This window comes from Balaenoptera borealis, assembly GCF_965194805.1.
Source record: "Balaenoptera borealis genome assembly, chromosome: X".
NCBI classification, from domain to species: Eukaryota; Metazoa; Chordata; class Mammalia; order Artiodactyla; family Balaenopteridae; genus Balaenoptera; species Balaenoptera borealis.
In genome coordinates, this window is record NC_138881.1 from 42420202 (window position 1) to 42444023 (window position 23822).

Genomic DNA, 23822 nt, shown 5'->3' on the forward strand with positions numbered 1-23822 from the left:
GCCCTAGGCCCATTGCTGGTAGCTGGAACTATTGATAATTAGAAGCTGGGGCAAGGCCAAGGTTGGGCCTAGACGGGCGTGGGTGTAATTTAAGGTACCTGAGAAACGATTGGGGTGTGGGAGAAGGGTAAACCCTAGGGCCAGGAGCGAAAGGCTGCCTTGGGGAGCAAACCTCCACCCTGAATCGGCCCATTCTCTAAGGTAATTCAAAGACTATTGTACAGGAAAAGAAATGGAAGGGTCAGGTGGGGGCCCAGGTTGTCAAGGCGATGGTATAGAGGGCAAAGCAGAAAGTCAAGTGGCACATTCTGCCAGGGGACAGGCTGAAGGCGGGACTTCAGTGGTTTTTAAAGGTTCCACACAGACTGGATCTCTGGGCCTCCTAGTAACTTTGTGCTTTAGAAATAGGGCACTTTCGCAAACTGCAGGGGTTAAGGGGGGAAAGAAGGGCCATATGACTCAAAGACATTCAGGCTCTTTAATGTCAGGGGAGGTAGGAAGAAGTCAATGGTGAGGCTCCGGGAAATTCTGCAGGCCTTGTAGTTCTCTAAGCCCCTGAAAAAGAGAACAGAAAAGACTGAACGGAGCCTGGGTCCAGGCCCCACCCCAGGCTTGCTCAGAACTCCCTTCCCTCCGAGCCAGCTCGGCTTCAATTTGACTCCAGTTTAGAGGGAAAGATGGTACTTCCCATCTCTGGCTCTCTCTTCCTCAGGTCACCGCCGTAAACATTTGGAGATAGAGTCTGGGAATGGGGTGAGTTGCTCTCACCTCTAGCAACATGTGGATATGGGCCTTGATATTCATGGAGTCCTTGGTGAGGCTGTTGCTGAGCCTGGAGAAAAGAAAAAAGAAAGGGCGAAGTGGGCCCCACTTATGATCATGAGGATGATGCTTCCTCATCATTTCAGGAACTACCTACATCCTGGATGACTTCCACACGGCAGGTGGTAGGACATCCTATTACCTGACCTGCTCCTATGCAGAGATGCCTGGCTGCCATCTGGACGGCACAGATTCAGAGACATTTATTGAACGCCTACTCTATGCCGGGTCGTTTTAGGTACTGGGGAGATAGCAGCAAACACAACAAACAAAAATCTCGGCGTCGTGGAGCTCAAATTCTCATTAAGAGGGACAGTGACGGAATAAAACACGGAGTATGTCAGATGGTTATAAGTACAATGAAAAAAATTAAATGATAAGAGAGGATAAGGAGTGCAGGCATGGGGGCTGTAATTCTAATTAGAGTGCTTAGGGATGGCTTCACTGAGAAGCATTTGAGTAAAGACTTAAAATGAAGAGGCGAATCATGTGAATACGCGGAGGATGAGTGTTCCAGACACAAGGGGCAGCAAATGCAGAGGCTCTGAGGTGGGAGTGTACCTGGCATGTCTGAGGCACAGCAAAGAGGCCAGCATGGGTGGAGAAGAATAAGCGAAGGGGGGTTGTAGGAGGTGAGGTCACAGAGGGAAGTGGGGGAGACAGATCATGTAAAAGCTGCCAGGCCATAGTAAGGACTCTGGCTTTTACCCTAAGTGAGATGGGAGCCAGGGGAGGATTGTGATCAGAGAAGGGATGTGAAACAACTAGGGTTTAAGAGGATCCATCTGGCTGCTGTGTGGAGAACTGACTAGGGATAAGGACAGCTAGCGTGGAAGAGGAAGCCCAGTGAGGAGGCTATTGAAATAGTCCAGGTGAGAGATGCAGACTCACACCACAGCGGCAGCAGTTGAGGTGATGAGAAATGATTGGATTTGGGATATATTTTGAAGGTAGAGTCAACAGGATTTACCAAAGGAGGATGCTGGGTGCGAGAGAGAGGACTTAAGGAAGACACCAAGGCCTAAGCAACTGGGAAGCTGGAGTTGCCTGAAACCACTCTGGCTCTGGACTGTTGAGTTATGTGAACTAGTCAATTCCTTATATCTATGCCAACTGGGACCAGTCTCACCCAAAAGAATCCTAATTGATACAAAGGATCAAGGAAGGCCTTTCTGAAGAATGAGCAGGAGTTAAACAGTAGGACGGTCTTTTCCACAAAAAGTCCAAGAGGCAGGAGAGAGCTTTCTGAGGAGCTGTCAGGAGACCAGTGTTAGAAACTAAGCGAATGGTGGAAGGAAAGTGGCACAGGATAAGATCCAAGAGGTAGGAAGGGGCTAGATCATGCAGGGTCTTGATATCATGATAGGAATGTGGATTTTACTGGCTGAGCTATCTGTCAGTGTAGGAGTGTTTTAAGGAAACGAAATACTGTTAAGAAAAGTAGAAGGCAACAACATAGGATGTCAAATTGGGAAAAAATAGTATGAACCCATTTATATATCCCTGTCTCCCAAATTTATATTTTCAATCCAGCTCTCTCTCCCGAACTCCAGCCTTGGGAGTTTTAACTACATCTTCAGAAAATCTATTTCAGTGTTTAACGAGCACCTCACACTTAACAGGTCCTAGACTGAACTCCTGATCTTCCCCTCCAAATCTGCTCCTCCCTTATCTTCTCCATCTCATAAAATGGCAATTCCATCCTCCTAGTTGCTCAGCCAAAAACCTGGACTCCTCTCTTTTTCTCACACCCCACATCCAATCAAGCATTCTATTTAAAATTGCAACTGCTCCCTCAGAGGCAATGTTTCTAATCTCCAATCCTTGTTGTTCTCTGCAACACTGTCAACCTGTGACATACTACATCCTTTACTTATTTGTTTACTGTCTGTCTTCCCTGACTAGAATGTAAGCTGCGTAAGGGCAGAGATTTGGTCTGCTTTGTTTCCCGCTGTATCCTCAGGAACAAAAACAGTATGCGGCACATAGTAGGCACTCAATGTACAAGCTTAGTCTGTGAAAGGTTTCAACGCTTAAAAAAAAAAAGGAGGAGAAAAGTATAAAGTTCACCAAATGCTAGTTGTAACACAAAAGGGATATGTTTAATTTATTGCTACTGATTAATATGTAAGGCAGTGTTAATAGTCATATGGTTATTCGTTTCTTCTATAATCATGTCTGCTTATGGGTATGGATGTGTACTCCTTTCTCTGTAATCAGAAAGAATGTACACAGAGACCTGATCCTCCCACTCCTCAAACAAAGAAACAGACTTGAGAACAGGAAGGACTGATAGGCCATTTTGGTTAAATAAAATAACCTGAAAGAAAGTTACTTTAAAGTGTGTCCGGAATAACCAAGTATTTTAAAGAAGAGAGTGAGCTACACAGACTCAAATCTTCATCTCCTAGAAAGATTCAATTACTACGGAGTCCTACTAATTATCACAAAGTAGTAAGAGATTCACATTTCTCATCACACTAATAGACCAGGTCAATAAATCAAAAATACCAGACAGGGGGCAGGCAATGACAAATACCTCATTTTGGGGAAAGACATCAAGTCTCATAAAATTAAAACCTATTTGAAAGGCTCAGGAATCCTGTGACATAACAAGGAAGGCTTTGTCATAAAAAATTGGACTTGGTCTAAATGGCCACCAAGTTCAGAACTGCATTGGCCTATGAAACCAGGTCCCTCAGCCAAATTATTCACCAACTGGCCTGATCAGTAAGACTTAGAAATCCCAGCGGGTCTGAGGCTCATTTGGGTCTACGGACACTGAAATCCTGAAAAGGTTTGAAAAGAGAAGAATTACTGAAACCTAAGGGAGGCAACTCTGGAAGAAATGAATGTAGGAATAAAGAGAAATATAACCTAGAAGGAATCTTAGATCCGTGGGGTTCACACTTGTGAGATGTTGTTAATCTAAGTGTATTTGCTCAGCATCCCCTCACTCACTCCATCTGAGTGAGGGAATGCTCGCCATTCTCGGCAGTTCCTCCTAACATGGCAGGCACACTGGTTGCCTTGCCAGGAATGCTCTTCCCCAGACAGCCCTATGGCTTGTTCACTCAACCAAGTGACTCAAATGTCACTTCCTCTGGGAGGCCTTCCCTAGCCACATTTCAGACCTCCCGTCCACACTCCCAATTCCCGTTCCCTGCACAGAACCTTAAACTCAACTGGAGCCCATCCTTTATCCCCACATTACCTCCCCATCACCACCAACAGAGATCTGCTTCAATCCCCACTTAAATCTATTTCCAGCATATGCTTTTAAATTCACTCAACAAACAGAGTGCCTACTATATGCTATGTGCTATTCTAGTGACTTGGGATATAGAGAAAATCTCTCCCTTTGCAAAGCTTATATCCTAACGCGAGGAGGCAATGAACACTGTAAAGAAGTAAATTACACAGTAAACATTAGGAGGTCATAAGTGCTAGAGAAAAAAGGAAAAAGTAGAACAAGGGAGGGGAATCAGGAGTGCCAGGGGTTGCAATTTTAAAGTTAGGTTATAGAAAGCCTCATTGAGGAAGTGACATTTAAGCAAGACTTAAATTGAATAAGGAGAAAGGAAGCAATGCAGGTACCTGGGGAAAGAGTGCTGTAGGCAGAGAGAAGAGCCCCTGCAATCACGCTGAGGTGGGATCATTCTGAGGGTGTTTAAAGAAGCCTGGGAAGGTTAGTGTGGTGAGAGCACAGTGAACGAGCAGGAAAATTAGAAGGAGGTGAAGTCAGAGGTAATTTGTTTCATTGTTTCTGATTTATAGGCCGAGACCTCCAGGATCTGGTCAAAACTGTGCTGATGTGTAACAGTTATAGTCCTTCTAGGAGGTAAGCCTTCAAGGAACCCTTCTGTCTTGTTCCCTGCTGCCTCCCCACCACCAAGCACAGAGCCTGGCACACAGCAGATGCCCAATAAATTTTTGTGTGAGTGAACAATAAAAGACCATACATCAGTGCTTATTATGTTCTACACCTGGGGCTAAGCTTTGCATCCCCACTTTCCTCAGCCCTAGCCCTGAGGGGGAGGGGAGATGGGTTCCTAAGTGTCATCCCAGGTAGCCATGGGGAAAGGGGGAAGAAGGGTGTTGCAAATGGTGGTGTTTTTTAGGCACTATCCTCATGCAATGGACTTACTCTGTGAGGAGACTGCTCTTACGATCAATGAACCTGAGAGCTTCTGCCAGTGTCAACTCCAGGAAAAAACCATATCCAAGGGCCACATAGATCCGTGAAGTGTCTGGGCTAAGGAAACAGTGGTTAGAGGAAGCGGGGAAGTCCTTATCCCTGTTTAGCACACCACACAGTTTGAGATTTTTTTTACTCCCCTCTCCCCCGCCTTCCCCAAATTGAAGCTCTGGGTGGGCAGGGATTTTGTCCTATCTTATTTACTGTCACATCTCCAGCACCTAGCAGTGTCTGGTACATAGCAAATACTCAAAAAAAATTTTTGTTGAATGAAGGAAAGGGGAAGCTGAACCCTGTGGGCTCAGAGGGGCGGGTAGACACTCACACCACTGTGTCAACGAAGAAGTTACAGCCCAAATCCACCTGCATATATAACTCCGAGTGATTAGCTTCCTGTGGGGCCAGGGAGAAAGAGGTAGGGATCAGTGGTCAATTTTTAGGTTAGGTGACAGGTTTTGGTCTGGGGTATCTCCTCTCTTCCCCCTCCTTTGCCCACAAAAAGGTGGTACCTAACCCTGGCATCTTTACCTGGAGTCGCTCAATGACATTTCTCAGTTGAAGGTATTTGGCCAGCTGCTCATACACCTTGTCGCGATGGTCCAGCACCTTTCTGATGGGACAAGAGTAAAATGGTGACCAAGAGGAAGTCCTGTCTCTCTTGGAATACCGCATATCATGACCCTCTGAGACTCTCATGTCACCATGCCCTAAAGAGGTGTTTCAGTGCATAAGTCAAGATTTGAACTCTGGGTCAGACTACTTCGGTTTGAATCCGGGCTTTCCATTTTACTAGCTGTGTGACTTTGGCAAGTGAGTAACCTTTTTGGAACTCAATTTCCCCATCTTTAAAATAGGAATAACGAGTATTACCTCACAGAGTCATTAGGAGGATTAAATGAGTTTACTATAAAGCATTTAGAATAGTGCCTGCCAAATAAGAAGCTCTATATATGTGTTAGCTATTATTTATTCGTATTATTACACTCTACTCCCAATGCCTCCCTCCAATCAGGATACCCCATTCTCACCCTAGAAAAAAATCCTCCATCCCTTTTAGGATGCTCATAATCCTAGACCTGAAAACTCTACTTCCTGCTCAGATTAATAATGATAGGAATAATAATTTTTCATACTCATTGAGCCTCTAGTATCCAAGTTAAATCCTTTACAAGGACTGAACACGTTGAAAACTCAAAACCACCACATGAGGAAGGTTGCATTAACTTCCCCATTTCCCAGATGAGAAAACTGAGGCACAGAAACTCGAGGCGAGGTACAACGTGTTCACACGGAAAGCGAAAAGGCCAAGCCAGGATTCGAACCTGAAAACTCGCTCGTAATCCTTAAGTGCCATCTGAGCCCGCGCATGCGCGGACACACCCTCCATTAAGGCCGCCATGTCTTCTCCCCCCCCCCCCGCCGTCGCACCCCGGATATCGCCCCTCCTACCCCCTCGAATGGCGCGCGGGGCCGGGTTCCGAACGCCTCACCCACCAATCAGAAGGCTACGCCCTGACTTCGAACGCCCCGCTCACCACGTGCACCGCTCCAAGCGACCCGCCCCCTATTCTGTCACTCACCTCAGGTCCCGCTGCAGCACGTCAGAGATGAAAGCCTCGTAGCGCAGCACCTTCTCCGCGGTGGCCTCCACCGCCCGCCGTTTAGGGGGCGTCGCCATGATGGGCTCCTGAGGAATGAGGAGGGGGAAGACCATGATAACCACTCAGTTTGCCCTCAAGCACAGTACATCTGCACCCTCTCAACGTTAGGAGTGGGGTCTTCCGGCTCAAGCTGGGGGTTCAGCCTTCTGCCCCTCCCAACTCTGGGACCCGGTCACACAGGGACACCCAAACGCGGCCGTTACCTGAGAGCCGCCGGCAAAAAGAAGGGTTGGTAAGGACCTTAGCTTCCGGGTGGCGCGGGTAAATGACGTACAACGAGGGCGCTGGCCAACCAAATAACCAGGTGGCGTGGGGTGGTCCTGAACGGAAGAAAACGCCTGAGAGAAGAGAAGGGCGGGCCTTTACAAAATCCGATGAGATTAAGGAAGGCTGCAGAGCGTGGGAACCGGGACTAAACGCGGAGCCTATGAGGACTGCGCGTGGTTGGTGGGGGTGGGGTTTAATAGGATTTGGCGGGTTCCAGAGGAGGCGGGACGCACAGGTGGAAGTAGAGAGAGTAAAGCGTTTAGTATTTAAAAGTAAGAGCTTCACAGGGAGATCAGCTCGGTGCTTTGTGACCACCTAGAGGGGTGGGATGGGGGGGAGGGAGACAGACGCAAGAGGAGATCTGGGGATATATGTATACCTATAGCTGACTCACTTTGTTATACAGCAGAAACTAACACACCATTGTAAAGCAATTATACTCCAATAAAGATGTTGAAAATAAATAAAAAAACAAACAAATAAACAAACAAACAAACAAATAAATAAATAAGTCCGAGCTTCAGAAGCAGACGGGCTAGAATCGATCATGAATCTGGTCTGTAAAAAGGAAAGTACATCCTTGTATCGCCCTGGATTTTGATTTTTCACACGGGAAGTTTGGGTTTGACTCCCGATAATGGAAATGAATGTGAGCATTAAAAAAACGTTTTTAAAAGGAGACAGTTTTTCTAAAATGCAGCTTTGATGACTCCAGCTCTGTGGCCCACAATCTAACTGGGGTTCAAGCAGAGATTGACAATGCACTATGTCTAATCACGTCATTTAATAGGGGCGTCAATTGGAGGGTCGCTGAAGTCCTCTGCCCAAGATAGGTTATCTTGTAGCTGAAATAGTTCCTATGTTTTTATCTAAATGTGTAAGCTTTTTATTAGTTTATTTCTAAGCGCTCAAACTACCGAATGGATTTATTTCCCATGTTAAATTTTCAAATAATAGCATCTAACCCAGTAACTCCAGGCCTGAGCCTGGAGGAGAACCTGGATGCTGGATCCCCCAAATGATATTCCCACCTGCAGGGCCTAGAGCACCCACCCCTATCAGGGACGTCTCCCCAGATAATTTGCGGGTTTACGTGTCTTTTAAGCAAGCTTTGTTTCAAATACTCAAAACCTGAGCAAGTCAAGCTTTTCTTTGCCCTTAGAACAAGATGATTGCAAAGGAAATATGGTGAGTTAAAAAATTTTTTTGGTAAATCTTCTCATGTTACATATGGTTACGATTACATTTAGTTTGATCAAAACAGACACTAGGTAGTTAGACAAATATTATCGAGTTAATCTATACCATTTTCTTGTGAAAAAAAGGTGTTACATTTATTATCTTTATTTAACATGGAGAGCACAGAGTTCTGATGAGCTGGAGATGGGTTTGTGCAAGTCTATTAACTTACATTCCACAAAAACCATTTTTTTTTTCTTTTTAAAAAGGTTTCCAACTTTATTTTTTACATTTCAAACCTACAGAAAAGTGGGCACTGAACACCCATATAGCCTTCACTTAGATTCACCAAATGTTAATATTTGATAGCATTTGCTTTCTCTCGTTTCAGACCACGCAATAATTGTTGACATTGCTGCATAGCATTCTGTCTTTTGGATGGCCTCAGATTTTTGAGCCAGTCTTCTGTTCCTCGATGTTTGGATGTGTCCAGTTCTTTTCATTGTTATAATCCAGGATAAGTTAACAGTCTTTGCTTTCAAAATTTTGTGTGCTACCATGTTTATTTTCTTGTGACAAATTTCTAGGACTGTAATTTATTGATCTAAGGGAGGCTTGTATTTTAAAGCAAGTGTTAAGTGACAATTGTACACCTACTCCCAATAACAAACTTCCTCATCGAAGTTTTACATCGAGGTCAGCACACTGTGGCCCCCAGTTTGCTGACCCTTGTTTTCCTACTGCCTGCAAGCTAAGAATACTATTTACAATTTTTAAAGGCTTGAAAAAAAGTAAAAAGAAGAATACTTTGTGACGTGTGAAAATTATATGAAATTCAAATTTTAGTGTCCAGTAGTAAAGTTTTAAACATAGCCACACTCATTCATTTACTTTGATGAAAGAAATTTTCACACATTGAGGTATGGGGAAGTCATTCTGGCTTATACATGAGTTAACCTGAATTTTATGCTTACTAAAACAAAACAGCCTGTTTGTGGCTTATCAAACTTACACCGTACATCTACTTTAATTATTAAAGAAAAGGGCGCATTGACTAGAAGTAAAGAATATCCATGTTAAAGATAAAGATTAAATGCCTCCCTTCCTGGGATGCCAATGCTGGTACTCCTTCAATGATAAGACTCCCTCCCCCGGCGCTAAGGCCATACTGACTTGCTCTGCACGTTCTGATCTGTTTCTTTTTTTAACTTTGTAGGAATGTATCCCTGACCTGTTTGATGTTCTTTGTTCTGACAAGATACAAAACTCGGCTGAAAACCAAGCTTCTCCGGAGCAGTTCCTCAGAGTTATCTAAGAGGCTGTCTTCTGGGCTATAGTCCTCAGTTTGGCTCAGTTCTTTTCTATTCCTATTCCTATCATAGATTGTTTATTGATTATTTCTGTCGACACCTTATTGTCTGTGGCTGCTTTCATGCTGTGTTAACCAAGAATTCCAAGAACGGAGGCGTGGTTGAAATAAAGAGGCATTTATTTGGGGTTTGTTAGGACTAGTCCAGGAGACACAGACCCAAGAAGCACTTGAATTGTGTTCTGCAGGACTACAAAATGGGGGAATTTTATAAAGGCAAAAAAACACCACAAGGTTACATAAATTGTCAAGAATTAGGATTGCAGCTGGTAAGAAGTGAGTGTACTTGTTAAGCAAGCATTGGCTGGGGTTCAAAATGATTACATAGATGCCAGGGGGGGACTTTGAAACTACAAGGTTGCAACTAGCAGCTGCTAGCAGATATTGTTTTGAAAAGGGCCGCTGGTGTCCTTGAGTTTGATACAGTTCAGAGAAAATTCAGGTTCTAAATGGTGCAGGGATGTGTCTGAGACAAGATCCCCAACAGCTGCCCGACTCCATTTTTTGTATGTCTGAACTGTGATTACTCCATTATAATTTCAATTTGTCATCACTACAATGGCAGAGTTGAGTAGTTGCCAAAGAGACCGTATGGCCTGAAAATTCTAAAGAATTTACTATCTGGCCCGTTACAGAAAAAGTTTGCCAATCCTAGCTCTACACAATCATGTCAGTCACCAATACATAGGTTGGGACTATAATAAGTACATGGGCCTCCCTGGCTTCAGCTTGTGACTTCTTACTGGCTTATGGGTGGGCGTTTTCAGGCTTCTGGGAGATATGAGGCTCTTATATCTCTATTTATATTTTCTCTTCCTCCGGTCCAACCTCCTATCCCCTAACCTCCCCCAGCTCTGACTTAGAGATCTCTGCCTTTGCCTTTACCCAAGAAGAGTAAGAAATAACTGAGGCCCAGATGAGTTATAGCTCATTTGTTCATTCACTACCTACTTTATTTTCCACTGGATATTTGGAACCTGATAAAAATACATCCCATTAAATTGAAAAGTAAAGGTAAGATCACAGAAAATATAAAGCAAGTAAAAGATTAACATCAGAGAAGATTGGGAAGTATGTATGAAATTCACATCTGTGCATAGCTGTGAATTTGTCTCTGATCTTCCCACAGCCATAGCAAAAAGGAAATTGGGTTAGTTATGTCGATGAAAATAATCTTTAAACAATCTAAATATAATAGGAATAGAACAGAGTTTTATTTGAGCCAAATTGAGGACTCTAGCCTGGAAGGCAGTCTCTCTCAGATAACTCTGAGGAACTGCTCCGGAGAAGCTTGGTTTTATATCTTGTCAGAAGAAAGAACATCAAACAAGTCAGGGATACTTCCTTCAAAGTTAAAAAAAAAAAACAGATCAGCACATACAGAGCGAGTCAGTACAGCTTTGACACCTGTTAAGGGCATCTTAAACATTGGCGTACAACCATTGGCAACCCAGGAAGGGAGGCGTTTAATCCTTAACATGGACATTTTTTACTGCTGGTCAATGCACCCTTTTCCTTAATAATTAAAGCATATGCACAATGTAAGTTTGATAGGCCACAGGCAGTTTTAGTTAGCATAAAATTCAAGTTAACTTATGTATATGCCAGAATGACTTCCCTATACCTCAATATGTGAAAATTTCTTTTTCTTTTTTAACATCTTTATTGGAGTATAATTGCTTTACAATGTTGTGTTAGTTTCTGCTGTATAACAGAGTGAATCAGCTATATGTATACATATATCCCCACATCCCCTCCCTCTTGCGTCTCCCTCCCACCCTCCCTATCCCACCCCTCTAGGTGGTCACAAAGCACCGAGCTGATCTCCCTGTGCTATACAGCTGCTTCCCACTAGCTAGCTGTTTTACATTTGGTAGTGTATATATGTCAATGCTACTCTTTCACTTTGTCCCCGCTTACCCTTCCCCCTCCCCGTGTCCTCAAGTCCATTCTCTACCTCTGCGTCTTTATTCCTGTCCTGCCCCTAGGTTCAACAGAACCATTTTTTAGAGTCCATATATATGTGGTAGCACATGGTATTTGTTTTTCTCTTTCTGACTTAAAACCATAATTCAAAAAGAGACATGTACCATAATGTTCATTGCAGCACTATTTACAATAGCCAGGACGTGGAAGCAAACTAAGTGTCCATCAACAGATGAATGGATAAAGAAGATGTGGCACATATATACAATACAATATTACTCGGCCATAAAAAGAAACAAAATTGAGTTATTTGTAGTGAGGTGGATAGACCTAGAGTCTGTCATACAGAGTGAAGTAAGTCAGAATGTGAAAATTTCTTTCATCAGTTATGTGATTTGTATTGTTTATGAGGGAAAAGCATACCAGTTCATCAGCAGAAGAAAATATTTCATGGCACTCAGCAGGAAACTATAAAATTAGAACTCTCCTTCACTTCCTGCACTAAAATGAATTCCAGATGGATTAAAGATTTAAATGTAAAAATAAAACTATGAGCGTGCTAGAAGGAAAAAACTGGAAGAATCTTTTATTATTCTCTCAGAGTGAAGTCCTTTCTAATCATGACATAAAATTCTCAAGTCATGAGAGAATATATTGATACATTGTGTACATAAAATTAATGTATGCATGATTAACTTAAAAAGCCTTAAAGCCAAATGACAAATGCGAAGAAAAATTTGCAAGAGATACAAGAGATACAATCAATGGCTAGTTTACTTAATATATAAAGAGTGCTTACAAATCAATATAAAAGGCCAATAATTTAAAAGGAACTAGACAGAGACAATTCATAGATATACAAATCACTTTTATTTATTTATTTATTTATAATTTTATTTATTTATTTATTTATTTGGCTGTGCCAGGTCTTAGTTGCGGCACACGAGATCTTCAATCTTTGTTGCAGCATGCAGGATCTTTAGTTGCAGCATGCAGGATCTTTAATTGTGGCATGCAAACTCTTAGTTGCGGCATGCATGTGGGATCTAGTTCCCTGACCAGAGATTGAACCTGGGGACCCTGCAATTGGGAGCACGGAGCCTTAGCCACTAGACCACCAGGGAAGTCCCACAAATCACTTTTAAATACATGAAAATGTGTTCATCCTAAATCCTAATAGAGAAATGCAAGATAAAGATATGAAATGCTGTTTTTCATCTATCAGGTTGGAAAAGACCAGAAAGATTTGTAATACAGTTGACCCTTGAACAACAGGATTAGGGTTTGATCTGCATGGGTCCAATAAATATATTGGAAAATTTTTTGGAGATTTGTGACAATTTGAAAAAACTTGCAGATGAAACATGTAGCCTAGAAATATTGAAAAAATTAAGAAAAAGGTATATCATGAATGTGTAAAGTATATGTAGATACTAGTCTATCCCTACATAGGCATATGATGAGTGATATAAATATAAGATTTAATAGTGTTAGTTTTCTTACTGTTTTATAACTTTGCTTTCAAAGAATAACATTACCATACAGTATTCCTCTCTCCTCTCTCTCTCTCTCTCTCTCTCAGTTGGAGAAACTGAGTATCAGCCTATAATCACAGGTAACTGTTGGTTTTTTAACAGTAACCTTGTTTCTAAATTGGGAGATTGGGATTGACATATACACACTACTATATATAAAATAGATAACTAATAAGTACCTACTGTATAGCACAGGGAACTCTATTCAATACTCTGTAATGGCCTATATGGGAATAGAATCTAAAAAAGAGTGGATATATGTATATGTATAATTGATTCACTTTGCTGTACAGCAGAAACTAACACAACATTGTAAATCAACTATACTCCAATAAAAATTAATTTAAAATTTTTTAAAAAGTAAAAATAAAAAAGTAACAGTGTTTCTAATATTGTATTATGAATATGACAAATACTGTATGCCATAAAAATTTTATAATGATTCATTTATTAGTGTATAGGCTAGACTACTGTGAAACAATTGTATCAATTATACTAGCCTATCATAAAGCAATCATATTGTGCTTCTTCACTATCAACGCATGAAACATTATAACTATAAATAAATATGAATATCTTTTTCACATTATCTTTTCATTTTTGATGTCTAGTGTTAGTAATACAGATAACATCTACAGTGTTCTGTTTTTAATGTTTGTTTATTTATTTGGCTGCACCGGGTCTTAGTTGTGGCATGCGGGATCTTTAGTTGCAGCATGTGGGATCTAGTTCCCTGACTAGGGATCGAACCCAGGCCCCCTGCATTGGGAACGTGCAGTCTTAGCCACTGGACCACCAGGGAAGTCCCTACAGTGCTTTGTATCATATAAGGCAATATTGATGTAGGTACTGAGAGATGATTCATCTTGTAAACAGATGACTTGAACTTATCAATAAATACAGTACAGTACTATAAATGTATTTTCTCTTTCTTATGACTTTATTAATATCATTTTCTTTTCTCTAGCTTACTTTATTGTAACGATACAGTATATAATACATATAACATACAAAATATGTGTTTATCAACTGTTTACCTTATCAGTAAGGCTTCTGGTCAACAGTAGGCTGTTAGTAGGTAAGTTTTAGGGAAGTCAAAAGTTATACGTGGATTCTTATGGGGAGCACCCCAACCCCTGTGTTCTTCAAGGGTCAGCTATATACTGTTGGTGTCACAGCTTAAGTTCTCTGGGAAGTAGATACTGAGATGGAGTTAGAAGTGCAGGTTTATTGGGCAGTAACACCTGTGAAAGAAAAAGGGGGGAAGGAGGATGGGGCAGGATTGGAAGCTGTCAGACCATGATGCCAGCCTGACAAAGTTGCAGCTAGCCCAACGAGGAGCTCCAGAGCAAAGATTACCTGTTAGAGGAGTCCTGCCTCACACTTTGAACCACCTCATTGCTCAGTAATTGGCTGGGGATAGTGGGACCTTGGCGCTAAAGCTGAGGTGAACCGCAGCAGAGCTAACAACTGGAGACTCTCAAGTAACCATACCTCTCAAAGCTGGGCAATGAGTCCTTTCTTGAAGAGGAGTCTGACAAGCTCATCTCCACGTTGGCCACAGTTGACAGCTACGTGGGAAAGCAAATATTGTTACATGCTGTTTGGGAAGTAAACAGAGGAATACATATATATTTGAATTTTTAAAATTTTGTTTATTGTAAAATATACCTAAGATAAAATTGACCATTTAAACTATTTTTAAGTGTACTTCAGTAGCATTAAGTACATTCACACTGTTCTGCAACCATCACCACCATCCGTTTCCAGAACTTTTTCATCTAGAATATCTTTAACTAGTTTAAAGTACACCTAACTCTTTGATCCAGAAATTCCACTTCTAGGAATTTATCCTACAGGTATATTAGCACCATTATGTATTGAAGTACAACCAGAACATGCATGACAGCATCGTGTGTATTAGCAAAATATTAGAAACAACCTAAATGTCCATCAATGGTGGACGGGTCTAATTAAGGTACATCTGTACAAGAGAACATGAACTATTCACCAGAAAGTTATAATCCAGGGCCTGTATGTACCCAACAACATGGCCTCAAAATAATAAAGTTTAAAAATAAAATTCTAAACCTTCTTTTACAATTTCTTGTAAGCCAGACAGACCACCCAGCAAAGATTCTCTTAGTCTTTGTTTCTCTAGAAATGTATTTTGTCTTCATTAAATTTTTGAAATTTTAAGATAATTGTAGGTTCACTAGAATTTGCAGAAATAGCACAGAGAGGTCCTGTGCACTTTCATCCAGTTTCCTGCAATGGTTAAATCTTACATAACTATAGTACAATATTGAACAAAGGAGACTGACAGCAGTATGATGTGTGTATATAGATAGTTCTACGCTGTTTTATTACATGTGCAGATTCAATAACCTCTACAACGATCAGGATACAAAAATATTCTCTCACTGAAATTATCTGCCTCATGCTACCCTTTCATAATCGCACCCCCCCTCTCCCTAATATCTCTTAACTCCTGGCAACCACTAATCTGTTTTCCATTTCTATAATTTTGTCATTTCGAGAATGTTTTATAAATGGAATTATACAGTATGTGCCCTTTTGAGATTTACTTTTTTTCTCTCAGCATAATGCCCTGGAGATCCATCCAAGTTGTTGCAGGTATCAATAGTTCCTTCTTTTTGTTGCCAAGTAGTATTCCATGGTATGGATGTATTACAGGGTGTTTAAACATTCACCTATTGAGGGACACTTAGGTTGTTTCCGATTTTTGTTTTTGTTTTTTTAAATTAATTTTTATTGGAGTATAGTTGCTTTACAATGTTGTATTAGCTTCTACTGCACAGCCATACATATACATATACATATATCCCCTCCCTTTTGGATTTCCCTCCTATTTAGGACACCACAGGGCATTAAGTAGAGTTCCCTGTGCTATACAGTATGTTCCCCTCAGTTGTCTATTTTATCCATATTATCAGTAGTATATAAGTGTCAATCCCTATCTCCCAATTCCTCCCTTCCCATCCCTTTCCCCCTTGGTATCCATACATTTGTTCTTTACATCTGTGTCCAATTTTTGGCTATTACCAATAAGGTTGCTATGAACAATTGTGTACAGATTTTTGTGTGGATTTAAGTTTTCATGTCTCTAGGTTAAATGTCCAGGAATGCTATTGTTGAGTTGCATGGTAGTGATGTTCAATTTCTTTAAGAAACTGCCAAACTATTTTCCAGAGTGGCTGTAACATTTTATAGTCCCACCAGCAATGTATGAGTGACCCAGTTTATCTGCATCCTCTCTAGCATTTGGTGTTGTCACTATTTTAAAAATTTTAGCCATTCTAATAGGTGTGTAGTGATATCTCATTGTGGCCTTAGTTTGCATTTCCCTGATAGCTGAAGATGTGGAACATCTTTTCCTGTGCTTGTTTGTCATTCGTATATCCTCTCTGGTGAAATGTCTTTTCACATCCTTTGCTCATTTTCTAATTGGCTTGGTTTTTTTTTTTTTTTAAACTTTTGAGTTTTCAGAGTTCTTTACATACTCTAGATACAAATCCTTTGTCATACATATGGTTTGCAAATATTTTCTCCATCTGTCTTTTTATCCTCTTAATGGGGTCTTCTGCGGAGCAAAAGGTTTTAATTTTTGAAGTCCAAGTTATTGATTATTTTTCTTTTTGGATCATGCTTTTGGTGTTATATCTTCACAAGCCTAGCTCCCAAAGATTTTCTCCTATATTTTATTCTAAAAGTTTTGTAGTGTTATGTTTTACACTTAAGTTTACGATGCTTTAAGAAACAGCTTTATTGAGATATAATTCATATGCAATAAAATCCACACATTTGAAGTGTACAATTCAATGGTTTTTAGTATATTCACAGAGTTGTGCAACATCACCACAATTTAATTTTCAAACATTTTCATCACCTCAAATTGAACTCCTGTGCCCATTCTTCAGTCCACTCCAGCCCTAAGCAACCACAAGTTTATTTCCTGTTTCTGTAGAGATGCATATTCTAGACATTTCATATAAATAGAAACATACAATATGTGAGCTTTTGTATCTGGCTTCTTTCATTTAGCATGATGTTTTCAAGGTTCATTCATTTAACATTTATTTGTATTTTATTGTAACATTTATTTGTATTTTATTCCTTTTTATGTAACATTTATTTGTATTTATTTGTAACATTTATTTTGTATTTTGTTCCTTTTTATGGCTGAATAATATTCCATTGTGTGTATATAACACATTTTCCCCTATTTTGCCAGTAGAGTAAAATGTAAAGTCCTTACCTCCATTTAAGTCCCTTTATCCTCCTCCTTTTATGATATTAAGTATTGCCTCTATGCACATTGAAAACCACATCAAACAATGTTATAATTTTTGCTTCAACCATCAAACATGATTTAGAAAACTCAAGAGAAATCAACTCTATTTTATTTACCCCTGTTTTACTCCTTCAGTTGTTCTGACTTCCATTCTGGTGCTCCAAGATTCCTTTTTTCATTACTTTTCTGTTACAAGGATTTCCTTTAGCCATACTTTCAAAGTAGGTCTGCTGGTGACAAATTCTCTAAGATATTTTCATCTGAGAATGCCTTGATTTCCCTTTTATTCCTAAAGGGTATTTTTGCCGGTTAAAGACTTCTTGGTTGACATTTTTTTTTACTTCATCACTTGAAAAATGTTATGCCAATTCCTTCTGGTCTCCATGTTTTCTGATGAGAGATTCACTGTCATCCAAATTGTTTTCCCACACATATAAAGTATTGTTTCTCTCTCTTTGCTTTCAAGAATTTTTGTGTTTAGTTCTTCAGAAGTTTGACAATGATGTGTCCAGGCATGGGTTTCTTTAGATTTATTCTGTTTAGAGTTTGCTCAGCCTCTTGAATCTGTAGGTTTATATTTTTCACCAAATATGGCAAAATTTCGGGCATTACTTTTTCAAATACTTTTTCAGCCCTGCCCTCTTTTGCCTCTCCTTCCAGGACTTTGATGACACAAATGTTGGAGTTTATGTTCTACTGGTCCCTGAGGCTCTACTCATTGTTTTCAATCTATTTTTTCTCTGATGTTCAGATTAGGTATTTTCTATTGTTCTATTTTCGGGTTCACTGATTCTTTCCTCTGTCCTCTCCATTCTGTTTTTGAACCCATCCATTGAGTTTTTTTTAATTCAGTTATTGTATTTTTCAGTTATAAAATTTCTGTTTGGTTTTTCTCTGTATCTTTTGTTTCTTTGCTTATGCTTAGATTCTCTGTTTTTTCATTTGTTTCAAGTGTGTTTGTAACTGAAGCATTTTTATGATGGCTGCTTTAAAATCCTTGTCAGATAATTCTAACATCTGTATTGTCTTGGTGTTGGCATCTGTTGTTTGTTTTTTTCATTCAACATAGGATTTTCCTCATTCTTGGTATCACGAGTGATTTTCCATTGCATCCTTCACTTGTGGGTATTATGATATGAGACACTGTGCTGACAGCAAAAAGGGAGTATTGCCTCATCACTGCCAGGTAGTGGTCAAAGTCCCAGTTCCCCCCATAGCCTCTGTTGATACCCTGGTGGGGGTACCTCATTATTGCTGGGTAGAGGTGGGAGTTAATACTACCCACTAGGCCTTTGCTGACACTGCCCTGGCTAGGAAGGGGTCAGGGTCTCATTGCTGCTTCCCACGTGGCCTCCACTGACACCAGTGGGTAAGATCTTTGTTACTGCTGGATGTGGAAGTCCAAGGTCCTTACAGAGTGTCTAGGTGTCTGGGGCATCACAAGGGGTGTAGCCTCATTACTGCAGGGCGGGAATGAAAATCTTGGCTTCCCATTCAGCCTTCTCTGAAACTACAATGGCACGAATGGGCAGAGATAGTTTGCCTTCATTTTGAAGCACATATTTGACATAGAGTTATTGCTTGACAGTGTTTTTCTTTCAGCACTTTTAATATTATTCTATTGCCTTCTGCCCTGCATTGTTTCTGATGACATGTCAGCTTTAATTGTATTGTGATTCCTTTTTTGTGTGATTTTTTTTCTTGTCAGTTTCTAGGTTTTCTCGTTGTCTTTCAACAATTTAACTATGGTGTGTTTAGGTGTGGGTCTGTTTGTGTTTTCCCTTCTTGGAGTTTGTTGACCTTGTTGGATGAGTAGGTTAATGCTTTTCATCAAATTTAGGAAGTAAGTGGACATTATTTTTCAAATATTTTTTTCTTCCCTATTCATTCTCTTCTCTTTCTGAGACTCCTATTACAGGTATGTTTGTACATTTGATGTTGTCCTATAGGTCTCTGAGGCTCTCTTCATTTTTCTTCATTCTTTTTTTCCTGTTCTTCAAGTTGGACAACCTCTATTGATCTACAAATTCACTGATTCTTTTTTCTACCAGGTCAAATCTGCTTTTGAGATCCTATAGTGAAATTTTCATTTCAGTTATTGTACTTTTCAACTCCAAAATTTTCATTTGGTACTTTTAAAAATAATTATCTTTCTTCATGGATATTCTTTATTTGATGAGTCACTGCCATCATACTTACCTTTAATTCTCTAAACATAGTTTCTTTTATTTATATTTATAATAGCTGTTTTGAAGTCTTTGTCTACTAAGTGCAACATATGGGCCCCTTCATACACAGCTTCTACTGAATGCTTTTTTCCTGTGTATAGGTCATACTTTTCTGTTTTCTTGCATATTTCATAATTTTTTGTTGTTTTTGGGGGGAGGTGTGAAAACAGGATATTTTAGATAATATATTGTAACAACTCTGGATTCTGATCCCCCCAACCTCTAAGGCAGCAGTCCCCAGCCTTTTTGCCACCAGGGACCGGGTTTCATGGAAGACAATTTTTCCACCAAAGGGGGGGTATGGTTCAGGTGGTAATGCGAGTGATGGGGAGCGATGGGGAACAGCAGATGAAGCTTCTCTCACTCGCCCGCCACTCACCTCCTGCTGTGTGGCCTGGTGCCTAACAGGCTGCGGACCCGGGGGTTGGGGACCCCTGCTCTAAGGGGTGTTTTTGTTTGTTTTGTGACTTGCTTGGACTATTTCTAAAGAGTGTTTTTCCTCAGTGTCTGTCTGCTTTTATTTCTGCTCAGTGTTTAAAAACATTGTTTTTATATATTTAAGCCTGGCCTTGTTAGGGTAGTCCCTGGGTCAGCACAGCTTAGTTGTCAGTCAATGATTGGTCAGAGATTATACTTAGACACCTTGAGGCAGTAAGGCGACTACCCTTTGCTGATGGATCTGTGTGTAGCTTGGGGGAATGCATTAAAAGTGCAGCTATTTTCCAAGTATCTCCTGGCTTTTACTGTCTACATTTACAGTGTTTTATGTTCAACCAGGGTTGAGTACCTTGCTAGGGCTGGCTCCAGTTTTTCCTGAAGATGCATGAAGATTTGCTCATGTGCGCAGTTCTTCTAGATCACTTGGTAATTAGGATCTTATCAAGGCCTGTCTTGTCTGTGTCATTCCCTGGATCTCCCTGTTAAATTTATGACTGACTTGTTGGTTTATTGCTTGCCCCAATCAGTATTGAGGCCTCAGGCTAGCTGTGATGTTGACCTTTCCTGATTGTTAGCCACTGAGATCACTGATGTTTTTGATAATGCCCCTGGGCATGGAATTTTCCTCACTCTGCTCTAAAAAAAGTCAGCCGCCTCCTGCAGCAGAGCTGCTTGTCCTTGGGGACTGTTCTTTCCTAGTGAAACTTCTGTGTCTCAGAGCTGGAGGGGGCAGGAACAGCTCCAGGTTGAAACATTACAGACTCCCATCATTCCTACTGAGATTCAAGTAGATTTTCTCGAATAAGCACTTTTCAATTTGTTGTATAATTTTGGTCAATTTCCAGAGTCTTTAACTGGTTGTTTTTTGACAATTTTGTCCACTTTTGTAGCTGCTTTTTGGGGAAAGGATTTGCCAAGCTCCTCACTTAGCCATTCTAGAAGTCTCTCCATTCCTGAAACTAGATTTTTTGATTGCATCATTTAATAAGTGTTAGTATGCTTAATGAAAATTTGTGCCAGTATAGATTAACAGTTTTGATACGAAAGACTTATGCATGCTGTGACTTAGACTCTTAATCATGCTTAGTCACCATGCAGAGTCTGCATTTTTATATGTTTATTCATATATATGTGATGCTTGTGACACATGAGAATGAAGAGATATTGCATTATTCCCCAAAATGGGTGACAAAAGTTTGAAGTATCAATAAATGAGTAATATTATTACTCTCCTTATTAATGGTGCCTTTATTTCAGGGACTAGTTTTTTTGTCTTTTTTCCACATGTTAGCTCTGTTTAACATTCTTTTCTCACTTCTAGGGGAAAAATGTGTTTCTCCTTTACTATCCCTCATAGCAGATGAAATATTGCCTCCTTGCCATGGACATTTCAGTTCATACATTGACATGCTCAATCAGATGGTGTTTAAAGTATGTATTAATACTTACATAAAGAAACTAGATATCACTTTAAGCTTCCTCTGCTACTTCTTTCTTGTTTTTAAACTTTTATTGGAGTATAGTTGATTTACAGTGTTGTGTTAGTTTCAGGTGTACAGCAAAGTGAGTCAGTTATACATATACATATATCCACTCTTTTTTAGATTCTTTTCCCATATAGGCCATTACAGAGTACGGAGTAGAGTTCCCTGTGCTATACAATAGGTCCTTATTAGTTATCTATTTTATATATTGTACTACTTATTTCTTAAGCTGTTACCTTAGATTAGGTAATAGGAATAATTTTGTAGTTTTATTTTTCTGTAACCAAGTGGAAGAATGATTGATGTCACATTCTAATATGTTCTGAAAATTTAAAGACTTTAATTTAAAATTGTGGTTTCTAAGATGATTTCATCTAAAATGATTCTCCTAGTATCACAGAGTGAAAACAAGTTCTAAAGAAGGTAAATGTTATTTATTTATTTATTTATTTTGCTGCACCACACAGCTTGTGGGATCTTAGTTCCCAACCAGTGATGAACGCAGGCCCTCAGTAGTGACAGCGAGGAGTCCTAACCATTGGACTGCCAGGGAATTCCCAGTGAATGTCATTCTTGTTATTACAAGTATCTGGTTCAGATTTTTCTTATCCATCTTAAGAATATTTTTAATTCAGAGAAGACTAATTTTAGAATCTTAAGTCTGTTTCCCTTTAAATATTATATAATATTTATTCAACAAGTTTAAGTTCTGAAAATGCCTTGATAGACATAAATTGTAGATAATATCTCAATTTATGGTCTTACAAATGAATTGTAATTTGTTTATTTTTTTGTTATTTTGTCATCTGTAATGGTTATACACAAATACTTCTTTGAGTTATTTTTATTTTTGTTAGTTATGTTTGAAACTAAGCACTGTGAAAAATTATCAATCCACTAAAAATTGCTTTAAAAAAAGTCTGCCAGTACTTCCCTGGTGGCGCAAATGGTTAAGAATCCGCCTGCCAACGCAGGGGACACGGGTTCATTTTTCTTTGTATTTAATTTTTGTCAATTTGATTACTATGTGTCTCTGAATGTTTCTCCTTGGGTTTATCCTGCCTGGGACTCTCTGTGGTTCCTGGACTTGGGTGGCTATTTTCTTTCGCAAGTTAGGTAAGTGTTCTCTTCAAATATTTTCTCGGGTCCTTTCTCTCTCTCTTCTCCTTCTGGGACCCCTATAATGCTAATGTTGTTGCATTTAATGTTGTCTCAGAGGTCTCTTAGGCTGTCTTCATTTCTTTTCATTCTTTTTTCTTTATTCTGTTCTGTGGCTGTGAATTCCACCATTCTGTCTCCCGGGTCACTTATCCATCCTTCTGCCTCAGTTATTCTGCTACTGATTCCTTCTAGTGTATTTTTCATTTCAGTTATTGTATAACCCATCTCTGTTTGTTTGTTCTTTCATTCTTATAGGTCTTTGTTAAACATTTCTTGCATCTTCTCGATCTTTGCCTTCATTCTTTTTCTGAGGTCCTGGATCATCTTCACTATCATTATTCTGAATTTTTTTTCTGGAAGGTTGCCTATCTTCACTTCATTTAGTTGTTTTTCTGAGGTTTTGTCTTGTTCCTTCATCTGGTAGAAAGCCCTCTGCCTTTTGATCTTGTCTATCTTTCTGTGAATGTGGTTTTTGTTCCACAGGCTGCAGGATTGTAGTTCTTCTTGCTTTTGCTGTGTGCCCTCTGGTGGATGAGGCTACCTACGTTGTGTACTTTCTATTGCCATATATTCCTGTTGACTGACAATGTCTGTCATCCTGCCTTTAATAATGCTAAGATTGATATGCAGATTCAGGTAGTATCAACTACGTTTTGAATTAATGCATAATTGTTTACAATATTCTGTAAGTCTTTTAAAGTGACTGTTGTCTATTTTTGGGATGCCTTTTCTCTCCTTTCTTTATTAATTCGTTTTGCGACGTTTGCTTTCTGAAATATTTCAAAGACTCAGAATGAGCTTTTTTCTCTAAAATAGTTTTATTATGGATATTTTCAAACATACTTTAAAGTGAAGAAATGAGTAAAATGACTCCACCTTGTACTTACCACCCAGCTTCAACAAGTATCAACCTTTTGCCAGTATTTGAACTGAGGTTTTTGTTTTTTCTTTTTAACTTTTAATTCGGAATAATTTTAGATTTACAGAAAAGTTGTAAAGATAGTGTGAAGAGTTTTTGTATAACTCTCGCCGAATTTTCCCCATTATTAAGATTTTACATTTCCATGGTTTATTTGTCAAAAACAGAGAAACCACCAGTGATACATTGCTGTTAAGTAAAACTCCAAACTTTTTTTGGATTTCAGCAGTCTTTTCCATTAATGTTCTTTTTCTGATCTAGAATCCAATCTAGGCACCACGTTGCATTTAATTATCATGTTTCTCCAATCTCTTCTAGTC

At 39.7% G+C, this 23822-nt stretch overlaps 1 protein-coding gene and 1 pseudogene across 5 annotated transcripts in view; one reads left to right on the plus strand and one right to left on the minus strand.

Moving 5' to 3' along the window:
- Positions 1 to 23822, plus strand: part of LOC309621113 (retinol dehydrogenase 12 pseudogene) — a 339175-nt pseudogene that overhangs the window by 15437 nt on the left and 299916 nt on the right. The window lies entirely within an intron of this gene.
- Positions 460 to 7012, minus strand: UXT (ubiquitously expressed prefoldin like chaperone; the record flags this gene model as incomplete). Of its 4 annotated transcripts, none has more annotated exons than XM_082378274.1 (6): positions 6885 to 7012; positions 6601 to 6707; positions 5549 to 5630; positions 5346 to 5413; positions 769 to 832; positions 460 to 555 (listed from the first exon to the last, which is right to left on the minus strand). In XM_082378274.1, exons 2-6 carry the CDS (start codon positions 6696 to 6698, stop codon positions 505 to 507), a joined length of 363 nt encoding a protein of 120 aa, XP_082234400.1. In that variant the 5' UTR covers positions 6699 to 6707; positions 6885 to 7012. The 4 variants fall into 4 exon arrangements, with proteins under 4 accessions (XP_082234400.1, XP_082234399.1, XP_082234398.1 ...); XM_082378273.1 differs by adding an exon at positions 4970 to 5077 and having other exon boundaries at positions 460 to 832; positions 6885 to 7008; XM_082378272.1 differs by lacking the exon at positions 6885 to 7012 and adding an exon at positions 4970 to 5077 and having other exon boundaries at positions 6601 to 6749.